This window comes from Curcuma longa, unplaced genomic scaffold (assembly GCF_044706935.1).
Source record: "Curcuma longa cultivar G26 ecotype Majalengka, Jawa Barat unplaced genomic scaffold, ITB_CL_G26_1.1 contig_19305, whole genome shotgun sequence".
Classification (NCBI taxonomy): domain Eukaryota; kingdom Viridiplantae; phylum Streptophyta; class Magnoliopsida; order Zingiberales; family Zingiberaceae; genus Curcuma; species Curcuma longa.
The window spans coordinates 103,852-118,025 of record NW_027431061.1 but is presented as its reverse complement, the minus strand read 5'-3'; the positions used below and the strand labels follow the sequence as shown (position 1 = coordinate 118,025).

At 36.7% G+C, this 14,174-nt stretch overlaps 1 protein-coding gene across 1 annotated transcript; it reads right to left on the bottom strand.

The window, feature by feature from the left end:
* Positions 1-1,327: 1,327 nt before the first annotated feature.
* Positions 1,328-13,374, bottom strand: LOC141817091 (uncharacterized). The gene is made up of 18 exons (XM_074704776.1): positions 13,149-13,374; positions 12,213-12,316; positions 11,954-12,040; positions 11,755-11,830; positions 11,581-11,655; positions 11,417-11,470; positions 11,131-11,190; positions 10,735-10,851; positions 9,959-10,053; positions 9,651-9,856; positions 8,056-8,153; positions 7,619-7,722; positions 7,375-7,540; positions 7,171-7,293; positions 3,468-3,550; positions 3,063-3,201; positions 2,408-2,478; positions 1,328-2,330 (listed from the first exon to the last, which is right to left on the bottom strand). Exons 1-18 carry the CDS (start codon positions 13,185-13,187, stop codon positions 1,595-1,597), a joined length of 2,433 nt encoding a protein of 810 aa, XP_074560877.1. The 5' UTR covers positions 13,188-13,374; the 3' UTR covers positions 1,328-1,594.
* Between the last annotated feature and the right edge of the window lie 800 nt (positions 13,375-14,174).

Here is a 14,174-nt window from a genome sequence, read left to right as displayed (position 1 = left end):
TATCCCTAGTCGATAAATTGGTGAACATGGACGTCATCGATTTTATTGAGATTAGTATGTTTTAAACTTCTTGGTTTACCAAACAGCTGAGAGAATTTGTGATTGGATCACAACTAGTGAGCATCTCTACATGTGCAATTATTAATATATTGAAATTATCCCTAGTCGATAAATTGGTGAGCATGGACGTCATCGATTTTATTGAGATTAGTATGTTTTAAACTTCTTGGTTTACCAAACAGCTGTTCTCACTAACTGGAGACATTGAATGTTGAGAGCTAAACGTAGATGCTAATTAAAAGTAACTAATTCATTAGAGTGACTTGCCATGAGACTTTATATGGTTCTATGCATATGTCAATGAAGATCTCAAAACAGCTTAAATGCAAGTTTCCTTTAACTTGTGATATTCAAATCACCTTGATCATGAAGACTTGTACTTTGATATCTTAAACAAACATCTTCAAGGAAATGTAGACCCGGAATGATTGAAGACAAAATGAATAAAATTAATTTGGTTCAAATTGTAAATGTTTTGATTATTGAACCGAACAATATAGTTATGAACCAAATTGGAGTAATTAAGTTTGATTTTGATAGGAACTTACGTTAATTAATATAAGAATTTCGAGTATGAGGTTTTGAATTGATCCAAACCCAATAAAATATTATATAAAATATAATATTAAAATAAAAATAAACGGTTAAGATTAAATTCTAATAGTTAGAATCAATCACAACTATTCAAATCCTAAAACTCTACAGTAAATCTTAGAAATAAATTCAATTTGCTACGGTACCAATTCAATCCAATTCGCTACAGTGAATCTAGGGCTGAATCCGATTCATCAAATAGAAGTAGGCAATCTTCCCCCAAATACAATTTATGAATATTCAAAAAATCAATCTCTAAAATATATATATTCAAAAATCCATTTGAGATAGAGAGCCTTGGTAACGATATGGTGTACTCTTTTTATAAAGCATACATACCATCTACACACAGATCCACTGTTGATCCTCGGAAGAAATATGATCGAAAAAGACCTGGAAGCATGCAAATCTAGCGTGTAATTATTCATACTTACCTGTAATCCTCCAAGCCAGGTTCATCATCTCCAACCATGAGAGTCGGCGGCATAGCTGCAAATTACTAGTGCCAGAGCTCAAATGGACTGCAATAAGATCATGGAACTCGAGCAAGGAATAAGTATGAAGCAACCAAAGAACAATCACTAGTGAACAAAATAGGAAACTGGCAGAAAGTTGCTTCCAAGTATAAGAGACCATAAGCGAGCAAAGGAGTTAGCACAGTTCAATACACAACTCGAAGAAACATGACAACATATATCGAACTAGAGATCGAGGGTTGTTTCAATTATACAACAGGAGGCAGTTAATGGGGATAAAAAAGATGATAATACAGAGTCATGTGGGGGCAAAGATGATAAAAATATACGGGACGACTCACCTGTCTTGAGACAAAAATATAATATGGAACAGTATGTGTACACCCTGCTACGAGATACACACGTCTGAATAAATGTCTGTACATGGAGCCCTTTTGCACGATCAATATGGTTAGACGTAAGTGCTACTCTTGAACGATGCCTACCTCAGGTTCCATGCGCCAATGACTCTTGCTGAACTTGATAGCCGTTCCATCTTCATGGGGCTTAGGAAGTTCCGGAACCTGAAGAACAAAGTTCCTATTTGTTATGCCAACCTCACCGTTTATGGATCTCACTTCCTCAAAATCCACGCCGACAAACTCTGCGTCCTCGAACAATGAAGAGGAAGTTTCTTCTGCTTTTGCTGACTCAACAGATTCTGATGTGTGCGCGACACTTTCACCTGGTGCACCAGCAGTGATAACTGATGCAGTGCTTGCAGCACCTTGCATGGAGTTTGATTGGGTTGGAGCAGCATCGGTGGATCCGTCGACATGAATGTCTGAAGCTTCACGCCAGCCCACCCATTCAGGTAGCTGTTGGTCGTTAAAGAGGTCCTCATTCTCAGCAGTATCCAATCGGAAAAGGCTCACATCATCCGTGACGTTCAGCTTCGTCACGTCCGTAGACAGCTCATTGAGGGATTGATCTACACTAGAAGCATCCTGAGACATGAAATCTGAGTCTGAATACTTGTGTTCAGGCATCCCAGCCTTTGTAAGCTCCTCAACTCCAACCACTACCTCATCATCGCTACTGTCATCGCCACTCGATGTCTCATTTAGGTTAACATCATCCATCTTATCAGGGGCTGTGATGCTCATAGGCTCCATCGAACTCTCATCCTCAAAAGTGAACCAGTTGGAGTTCGTGAAAAGACTACAGTATACATGGAGGGGAAACAGTCAACAGGAGGCATGCTTTAAAAGAATCAAAGGAATTAAAAGAGCTTCTACCTCTGGTTATCACCCCCAAGCCTCAAAGAAGAAATGACTACTCCAGTAGATCCTTCATCCAAGTATACATCCTGCAATATGAGCAGATCAGAACTGCATGAATAAGCAGCAATTGTTTCCATCAGACAAAATTTTGTGCCGACATGACCTACTCATTCGTTTGAACGATACACAAGACTACAACTTACAACACAATCATTTTTCCTCTCAGATAAACGTGCATGAACACGTTATTTCTGTTAGGCAAAAGTAACACATTACTACAGGTATGTAGTGTGTTAGTGGCAAATTTAAATCCGTCAATTGTTTAATATTCCCAAAAACTCACCAAGTGAACTTTAGAAATACTTTAACTTGCCAAATTTTTTGAACTGTTCTTTAACTTCTGCACAAAATGGAGATTGAATCGAGGAGTATATGGAACATTCCCAAACTTCAGGCAGTACATATTAGTTAGGAAAATGTCATTTTGCTCATATACTTTACCCAATACCCATTATGGAAACACCACTAAAGACTTTCCCAACTGTTATGATGAAGAACGATATGTTCATCAACAATTCCAAGTGGGCAAAACTTTATTTAGATAATACCGTGAAACAAGAAATACAGCTGCTCAAATGATTGATGATAGGGTATTGAATCGACAGAATACCTCATCCATGTCATCATTCTCATAAACTCGATATTGAAATGGTTGGAGAGGATTGTTTGATAAAGCTACATCATAATCTCTAACATGAAGTTCTTCTTCATCACTATCTCTTGCCCTTTCTTGAAAAGATGTTGGACGACTGCACAAAGAAAACAAACGTAGAAGAAAGTTATACAGTGGCACATAACAAACTTTAGCAGATTTAAGATATCTGACAATTCAATTCTCTTAATTCAGTAATAAAGCTACCACCAACAACAATGCAAACCCCAAAGCTAATTCCACTCAGCTCAATAAGCAAATAGGTTCAAAGTTCACTATGAGACAAATTATGAACTGACGATAAAAATCAATTTTAATACTCAATCCACCATAAGAATAGCATATCCATTTAATGATGCTCACCCACAGGCCCAGTGATACACATTCTCTACTGCATTTCGTTCACGCAGCACATTAGTTTGCCAATTGACCCAGTCAACTGATTCCTACAAAAGCAATCAAACAAGTGGGGGAGAAGTTAGGAACAAGCACAAAGCTTATACATGACATAAACAGTTCGGAAAGTGACAGACAATGAAAAGTACCAATTACAGACAATGAAAACTACCGATTAGTTTATCTGAAACAAAAAAAAAGTTAAAAATTGGACGAGTGAAGTATTCATCTGTGGGACATTCATATGAGCCATTGCCACACCATTATTCCAGTCTAGCTTCAAATCATATGGCTAAGTAAATCCTCAGTTTTAAGCAGAAAATGACAACACCTTTAAAAGCCTCTAAACTTACATTAAACCACCTGGGAGGATTTTCAGTAGCTTCATATACTTCAACGGACACTGTTCAGCTTTTTTCGACTATGCAGTTTAATTAACTTTCATCCACTCAGTTATGAGAACAATATCAATTATACCATAAACAACGGTAATGAAGTGTTTCTACGTGAGAAAAAGCCAGGGCTTCTATGTGTCTTGTAGCAACAAGCTATCTGTAGTAATTGCAGGAAATTGAACTATGGGGAGGATCGACAAATAATTCTGTTGTTATCAAAGATAGACATCAATTTTAATTTGTTGCTTTCTAATGTACAACAAAAACATGATCAGCATGCAACCTTAAACACTAATTTCCAGCTTGATGTGTTATTTTAATTCAACTAATTCTAACAGAAGTTTTTGAAGCTTTTAGTTAAACTTCCTTACAAGTGCAACGAAATGCCAAGACCATAATTTCAAAGAGAGAACCTCCAGTTGCATGACTAACCCCAATACCTTTGAAATCCTAAATTATAAAGTAGTGCCTGATTATTTAGGGAACAAATTAACTGCAATCATTGCATATGGAGTTCCTGCTGCAAATAATGCAATTGCAAGACAGCTTTCTGCCTTTCAGAGAGCTAAAATTTCAACCAACAGTCCAATCACAATTGACCAAGAATGGTATTTGCACACTCCAGGTTCCCAAGTTTTTAGTCCGTCAGTCTTTTCAATGATAAGTTGAGAATTTCCATGTATATGTAATAATTAATGGAATAGATAACTGTAAACAGCATAAAGTTTCATTATGACCAATGTATGTCCATATAGGAACCTAGCGTTCCTTCCAATTCCATCCTTCACAAAAGCTTGCTGTAGATGATCATTGAATCCATGCAGATAGCTTACTGTATTTTACCAGCAAGCATAGATTCCGATAATTTGGACTGACAGCTTTGCTTGCAGCGGTAGGATATTAGCATAATTGTCTAGATGAACACATCTTTGTTGTTCAAAGCTGGAATTTTTATTGACAGCAGTATTCAGCCTTGTCAAACTACCATCAAAATCTTTTTTTTTTATTCATTATGTTTATATTCAGAGTATAAGAAACTTTCTGAAATAACCTTCAACCTCAAAAGAACTTGTGTTTCATCAGCAATCCTCTATTTGTCTACTTTTTAGAATGAGTTACACAAACAAAACAATGGTGTTCTTTTCAAATTTGTGAAAATAGTGCCACTGGCTGACAATGAATATTTGAAGCATAAATTACCGTGCACAGATGACATGATAGATTCAGACAACTGAAAATGGCTTAAATTAAACGAAACATATTGATCTTGAAAGAGATACATGATTAAATCATAGAGATGATCCTAATATGACTACCTGATATGCAATGTCTTGAAACATGTGGGAATTTCTAGGTATACAGATTTTGAAAATTGAAGATGCAGAAGATTTCACAACAATGACACAACAAATTGTAGATTACAACTATTTGGGATCAGTGACAACATGAATCTTCTCTCTCCATCAAGGCTTCACACAAATGACAATTTCTAACAAGTTTCCATTGCTAGATTTACAGTAGAACAGCAAAACCATGTCATTTTACATTGGAAGAACAATTTTAAAAGTCCCAACTCCCATGCCCATGGACCTTGGTGTCAAAATATTTTGAAATTCACCATAATAAGCATATAACCAAGATGAACCATCAATATGTGTATGCATGAGTAATTCACTAAAACTATTTTTGATGACAGCACATGAAACATATAACTTCAAGGTTCTGTTCTATGAACCATCAATTTATGTGTATGCATGAGGATGTGTTCTGAAGAAATTCAAGTTAATGACACCTAAAACTATTTTTGATGGGCTTGGAAAGTGTAAGATTAGCATGCAGCAGTTACGAATGAACTAGTTTGAAGCATACTAAGATATTTTTTGTAACTTCCCGACTGTTGTTTATGGTTCTGTTCTACTTTACCTATTTACCAGCACATCAAAGCTTCTAAAATGAAGGGGAGCCTTGGCGCAACGGTAAGGTTGTTGCCATGTGACCTAGAGGTCACGGGTTCAAATCCTGGAAACAGCCTCTTGCCAAAGGCAAGGTCAGGCTGCGTACAATGGATCCTTTCCCCGGACCCCGCATGGCGGGAGCTTCGTGCACCGGGCTGCCCTTTATCAAAGCTTCTACAGCGCCAGGAAAACACTGAATCAGCCTCAAACACCCTCTGCTTATCTGCCTTGGCCCCTGTTTCTCCTCCTTGTTAGTCCTCTGCAATGTTTCCTAGTATAGACCTTCATTTTCTGTCAATTCTGCTAATTTTTTATGTGGCCTTCGCTTTTTCTATTAAATATATTGGCATTGTGTGAGTTTGCATGGAATATCACTCGAATTGTATTCAATTAATCCAACTCCTATCTGGATCCGCAATTGCAAAATTTTACATTTGGTGTTAGCACAGTTAAAATCCTCATGTGCACCCATAATGTATCAGTGATTTTAGCACACACTATTGGTGAATAACAGAAAAACAATACATCAGACAACAAACTCCCTTATGCCAAGCTTCAAAGTGATCACTCAAGGAAGTTCATTGTACAGTTATGACTTCATGTTAATACATGTCATGCAGGAAGAATTGCCATCATAGCGAACAAAATACTCAGATCAAACTAGTCTGAGCTTGAGCCTGAGTGTAGCGGCACAACACATATTATATCAGTGAATGTAGGCTTCATTTGTCTTCAGTTTCCATTTGGCTACAGAAGGAAACTTAGTTGCACTTGCTAAAACACTGTTTAATAAACTACACTAAGTACATGCACAATGAGTAGCCATGAGGGTGTATCATGCTCGAGTCTAATTAGTCTCTTAGAAAAGAAACCATTTCCTATTTGCAAAATGAGAAGGGAAAATAATTATTAGCAACATGATTTACGATCCATCATCACAAGTTAAAACATACAATAACAAAATGATGGGAAAATGTAGCATGTCCACCCATGCCAAACATGCCAAGATGGTTAGTGAAGTTTTTGGTTTAAATGACTGATACAAAGGCATGCCAACTGAACAGCAATAAGACAGAACAGTAGCATCAATACTTGATAAAATAATCAAAATCCTGATAATAGCTCTAGGCAAACAAAGAATAAATTCACACCATCAAATGCAACGTCCAACTGAAATCACAGTGGAATTGCAATCTATTATACTGTACAAGTCACAAACAACTGATGCAGACAAAATTTTGTTTCAAATCTATGTAAAAAATGATCAAACCTTTGATAGAAGTATTAAAATATACATCAGCATCTCAATCAGAAACTCACCTGTAGGTAAGACTGAATATGATCATTGCCGATTCCAAGTTGGACAAGTTTGTTACATATTCTTGTTATGTGTCCAATGTTTCCAACCCTAATTGGTTTTCTTCCAGAGGTTGGTACAGTTGTCTACAAAGCCAAAAGAGAGGGAAAACTAAGCTGCAAACTGCAATATGAACAACTGTGGTCCTTGATATTCAAAATTCTTACCACACTGGATTCACCAGAAAGAAAAGGATTTTTATCTGTCTGTAGAAACTTAGCAATGATACCACATTCACAAAAGAGATAATCAACAATTGCAGTGTTCTTGCTTTCAAGGCAAGATACTACTAAATTCTCTACATGATGGTGTAGTGAGTTGTTGAAAGGATACCTGTATTATTATCATTATTAGGACATTGCAAAAGCAATGAATACAACAGGACCTAAAACCACAAAATATGTAGCTTACTTAAAAAATAGATCTAGGATTATCTGAATGGCACTAGATTGAATCAATTCCTTCTCGGCAGCTTCACCACCAACTTCTAGTAATACTGTAATGAACTCCACTACCTGAGAATTCAAACCAAAATAATCTCATATGGGAAAGTGAGATAAGAGATGCCTGTAAATACAGAACATTGAAAACATGTGTGAAGCATCCATCTGTAAGAATCATTCTGAACGAGGAAAAAAGTGATTCCCACTGGTATATGAGTTACTAAGAAGTTGATAAACTACCGTGTAAACTAACTGAAAATTTTGTTCCAGTTTTGCAGAAAGAAAATTCTTAAGACAACTCATACTGACCAGTTTCTATGATCAATTAATAATTAGAGCAAATAATGCTCCAAATTTTACCCGTCATTTAAATCAATCAAGAAATCTGCTCCAACATGTACATACTTTAAGACGATGCTTCCCAAGTGGAGGATGCAGTTCACCATATGTTGTTGGAAGGGTATTAATCTCAGATGATACATTCAAAAATTTAAGCAAGTCATCTGCATAAAGTAAAGAAGAAAAACTTGAGTACTGACAGCTTAAACAAGATGGTAAAAGTTAAACAAAATAGTATGGTGAGAGCATGGGTAAAAGTCGAGCATGCTAAAATCTTTGACCAATACAGTTGCAAAAGAGATTACCAGAGACTTACCAATATAAGAAATCAAAAGAGGTACAAATACTGATGGCACAATAAGTTATGCCTCATAATGAAACACGATTATAAGTACTAAAGAATTATGATGAAAAGAATCAAAGATTATTGCTGTCTGATGGATATTGTAAGAAAACATATACATGGTACCGCGTTTATTATTAAGTCGTATTAGCACTAGAATCTACAATAATAAGTGGCATGTGGGCACAACACCATGCTTACTGTTAGGTCATATCAGGGAGGGTAACATCATGCCACAGTGTATCAAAAGTGTGTTTCACATATAACACTCTTGCCTTTTTAATTATTACTCCATATTACCAATCCTGACATGGCTGTAGAACCAGGCCTACTACATAGTAAAAATAAAAATAACCTAGATTACTGGCTGCAGACCCCGTTGGAGGTATTTAATAGTCAAATTTCTTGCTAATAAAGATACACCACAGCAGAAAGTAGGACGGACACAAGCACAAATTACATGCATATAGAGGAACCAATGAATCTAAAGGCAATCAATACATATATAGATCTTGATGGAAAATCATTCAATGTCTCAAGTGTATTTCCAAAGAAATTGTTTCTATAAACTCATGCAACCCAGATCAGGGCCAATGCTACCGATACTTGATGGTAGGAAGCAATTAGATAATGGCACAACAGGAAGGAAACCAATCATATATCATTGTCACAAAACGGTGTTTGTCCCAATGGAATTACATGGATCTTATCTGTAAGATGAGCTTATGCATAGCTATATCATCAGTAATAATCAATTCAATTAAATCATTTTTTATACAATGGCCTGCTTTATTTTGGTCTGTCTCTTTGACTTTACACCTTCCACTCCAATGGATTTAACTCATCTAATTATAAATATATTTGCTATCTAGAACAAGTCGATACTATCTCAACCTAGTTTTTCTCATTTTCTTATCTCTTAGAGTTACACTTAATTGCTCTCCAGTAAAAGGTTATGTGAATTAGTAATTTAATACAATAAATGAATCAACTTGTCTATGTGCATATTAGACCTCTTGATATGTGATTTAATTCATTTCTTTTAAGTAACTACAAAATATGAATTAATTGATATATGCTGCTTACCCTAGGGTATAATAATTTTAAGTAGATTGATGTCGCTATACATATTGTCATGGTCAAAACTCATCTCATTTTTTAGAAAAAAGAGGCATCCGGCTTGAAAATCCAAGTCATGCAGAAGTATCTGTATATCCAGAGTTGTTCCACAATGTCCTCTTAGGACAACCTACACCATATTGGATTGAAATTGTACTGAGAAAAAAATATGAAAAAGCACAGAACTTATCCAACATACCCAAATGTGTCAACATGGCATGAAGAGCCATGGAATCAACATCGCTAAATGGTGCATATAAATGCTGATTCCTGATGTAATTAATTGATGCTGCAGATGCAGATCTTTTAGGATCCAGCAAGGCAATGCACACAGATAAAGAGTGGATAAGAGCAGATCTAGATGATGAATTTTCCAATGCATGGCCAAATATCCTGGTGATAAAGCTGAAACCAAAATAGATTGGAGATAATGGGAAGAACAATATTGATAGGATAATACCACCAAATTAACCATATCTTTAGAAAATGAAACAAATAGACAATTACCTTTGGCTGGAAAGCTTGGATGCTAAAGCTGATGGAGTATTTCGAATAATGGCCATCAAAACCTCAGCCGCATTAGCATTAACTTCAGTAGAATGCTGTTCAATTTAAAGATGCAAATCCATAAAGAAAGATTGACTCACTGTAACATATGCAAGGTTATTTGAACAAAAGTAACATGCAATGTGCCTAGAATGCAATAGAAAAATGTGTCAAACATTTCAGAAGTGGCCATCTTTTGCAGGAATAACATACCAAAACTCATAACAGAAAAGTCCAATGAGATGACCAACTTTAAAATAATGCAAGCGACCAGCATCTGTAATTTGGCAAAGGGGATGGCGTGTGATTTGGTAGCCGAGCGAGAGCTACAGGAACAAAAAACTGAGGATGGAAGGGATTGCATCTAGTGTGTATAGGTTTCAATGGTTATTTAAAATTGCCATTATACCCTCCAGTTATCAAAAAACCATTATCTTAATTTTGGGGCATTTCTGACTTTCAATCTCAGACATTAAGAAAATCCATTGGTCTAGCGAATTGGAAAACTCATGTGGTTCAATGACAACCTGTCTGGGTCAACCAAATAAACTAGGTCTCCATGGCTTTTGGGTAATTTCAGAACTGCAACAGAGCCCAACCAACCAGAGGAGCGGTTTTGATTTTTCAAGTCAGACTAGTAAAGTCAATCCAGTTCTGGCTTTTGATAACTATGTGAGAAAGTACTGCAAAAATGCTTGAAAACATATAGAAAAAATTACGTGAATTAAAGAACTCACAGAGGGACTTAATTTATCCACAATCATCTCAAGAAGACTGGTATCAGCCAACCACTTAATGATATTCATATAGTTTGGATTTGTATGATCATCAGCGCCAACAAGTCGAATCAAGATCTGATAAAAAAAAAAGCAAAAGGCATGAATTTGATTAAATCCTAGTTACAAGCAGAAATAACAGTGAAAAGCAATCACATATCACAAAGATAAGATAGCATTAAATCACAAATAACTTATGCTATAAAGTGTTATATAAATATAAAGGGAATCAAACTGGGAACTTTTCATTCAAAAGATACAATAAAATAAGTGCACAGACAAAACAAATTCAAGAAAGAAAGAATACAAAAGTGACCACAAAATGGACAAAGTTGTGACTTAGAATGAAGTACTAACCTCCCTGATCGATGTTATCCCAATCAAATTGACCAAGTGATTGAAAACATTGGCATGGGTCTGATGCAAAAAAAGAATTCAACAGTGTAAGAGTGAAGAAACAATGTACATATCGCATAACATATGATATTAGTATAAAAAACAATTGCAAAGCATTGTCACAATGATGATGACTTGAACAGGTTATTTGTGCCAGGTGAAACTGATGACTTGAACACAGGAATACTAATCTGCCAAACATTTTCACAATAAATTTTCCAGATAATGCGGTAAAACAAAAGCTTACTTGAACATACGCCATAAGTGAATTGGTTTTCCTTAACATTAGGCACACCACAACCTAGAAAAAATTAAAAGAAAAGAAACTAGATAGTTAAACAAATCAATGCACATATTCTGTCTATGATTAATCAATTAGAGGATAATATTCTAAGAAGAATGGATTACAACCTTGCTGAAATACCCAGCTAAAGTTGAACTGTGTGTACGATTTGGTTCAAGAAAGGAGAATAACATGTTCATCAACTGCAATGGAAAAACATAAAATAAATAAATAATTTCAAGCAAATGATCAAGAAACATTTATGCCAAAGTTGCGAAATGCATCAGAGTTTAGTGTCTTACATCTTCATCCTCCACCAAGGTTTTAAGAATGACATCAATTTCACAAGTAAATATCTCACATGCAAGGAAAGGGAACCTATTTCATTCAAATAACAAAGTGAAGTCCAAATAATCCGTTAGCTTCAAACCACAGAAAGGGAAAAAGTGAATATATTTCTTGTAAATTAACTGATAAATGAGTATTCACAAAGGAACATACTTAAAGGTTCGTATATTGTCGGCATCACCAGGAGCATCCTCAGTGATGTATCGAAGTAATTGTTCTACCTGTGCACGATCTCTAAGACTGAAAGCAAATGAATTTCACTATTGAGTAAACTAACATGGTAAAAAAAAGACTAGCTTTGAAGTTCAAAGAAAATTAGTAGAAGCACGTTCTGATTTCATCATATAGGTGACTCAAAGTTGGAACTAGATAGCAATATTCAGATACAATTTCTGCTCAAAAGAAATATTACAAATTAATAAGTCGTGAGTTAAGAGCTTTGCATTCTTGAATTATCTCTTCTTCGTCCAAAAGTTCTTCTAAGGTGAAATTTTCCTTATCCAAGATTAACTCCACCTGCATAGATGGACGTAAGACAAAAGTAAGACTGTGAATCAACTATATAATATAGGGCATGATAAGAAAGCAACAGAATGACGTTAAATTTCTAAACGAGGCTAACAACACAGCTCGACCAATGAAATTAGTATGTCAGGCCCAAAACATGCACCATAGCCATCACTGATACCACTGACTCATGTCCCTCGAATGACCAATGTTTTTTTAAGCGGTTTAAATGCAGAGCTTACGCGTCTGTTATCAACGCTGATTGTCTCAGCTAAACAAACCGCAATTTTTTCTGGGTTTATAAGATGAAAACATGAAGTGAGCCTGGGGCAACGGTAAAATTGCTGCATCTAAGATCACGGGAGCTTCTGCACCGGGCTGCCCGAAAACATCGGTTTATCTTGCAGGTGACATCTTTCTAGATGGAAACAGAAGAGCCACATGATCGATGCTCCAGTCGAGGCAGAAATTAACAAAAAAACAAACAAAAAAAAGAAGTGAGTGAGTGAGAGAGAGAGAGAGAGAGAGAGAGAGAGAGCGAGCTAAGCGTATATATCCGTGACAAATACCACGCCAATTTCTAAGCACTTAGATGTTACGTGGCAGCATGCCTACAAAAGTACTAACTAGACGAAATTCCTGGTGGTTGGACAAGTAAACAGATAAAAGTCAAAAGAACTACCAGTTGGATTGGAGGTCGAACGGATAGACAAACCCGCAAACGACACAAAAAAAAATCATCGAATTAATCAGCAGAAGCAATGAAAAGAAAGCAGAGCAAGAGAGGAGCACGAATGCAAAATCGGCGAGACGCGAATGATCAACATGGGGAGCTACTCACCGGAGACGAAGCGGGAAGGTTGGGGATTCTCCAGAACATCTCCGACCCAGCGTGAGGGGACAGCTCGGAGCTACTAAAGCGGGCGACTTCCTCCACTCGACGCCGGAGGAACCGAACCGACCCACGAACGGCAACCGCTGCGCTGCTGCGCGGAAGAAGCGGAGAAGGACGCGGAAGGAGCAAGGCGAGGCGGAGGCGACGGCGGCGAGAGCGAGGAAGGAAAACCCTAGATTTGAGGGCGGAGAAGGAAAGAGAGAGGCGTCGTCTTCGATTCGAGGTGGAGAACTAAAGGAGCAATGGACCGTGCGGGTCCAAATTTGGACCGTTAAGTCAGAACCGAACCTATCGAGAATCGTTGATACCCTTGCTGTGAAGTATATGGGACCCGCATCTTCACCAACGGTTTTCCGGGTTACTGCGTTGGGTTAATTTCGGAGTACGATTACGTTTAAGTAACCGGCTGCTGTAGGTTAAAGATCGGAGACAGCCGGTAGTTTCATTAGCATGTTGAAGTCCATGATTCCTTGTTTGTACTAATTATAAACAATAATGACAATATTAGCGTCTAAATAATCATTACATTGGTGATTATGTCTTGTGTATTTGATAGGAAAGTTATTATCTCGACGAATAATTGAATTGGTTATGATAGAACAAAATTATTGAAGTGAGTAAAGGTCGAATCTCGATGAAGTCGAGGTAATGTCCTTCTTCGTTATGGCTAACTGTAACTTTCCGATTTACTTCTTCACAGATGATCGTGAAGTCGATCGTGTAAAGATCGTTAGGTTGATGGATTCTACTTTTATGCTGAAGAAGAGAGGAAAGTTATCAACACAATGAATTATATTTTTAACAAAAGCATGGTATTTATTTATTTTTATATGTCTAAATTATATTAAAAAAATGATGTTTACTTCTGTAAAAGGTGAGATCCGCCACCCAGCGGTCTCACACGATTGATCCCACGACCATCTGTGAAGAGGTAAATCAAGAAATTACAGTTGATCACGACAGAGGAAGGTA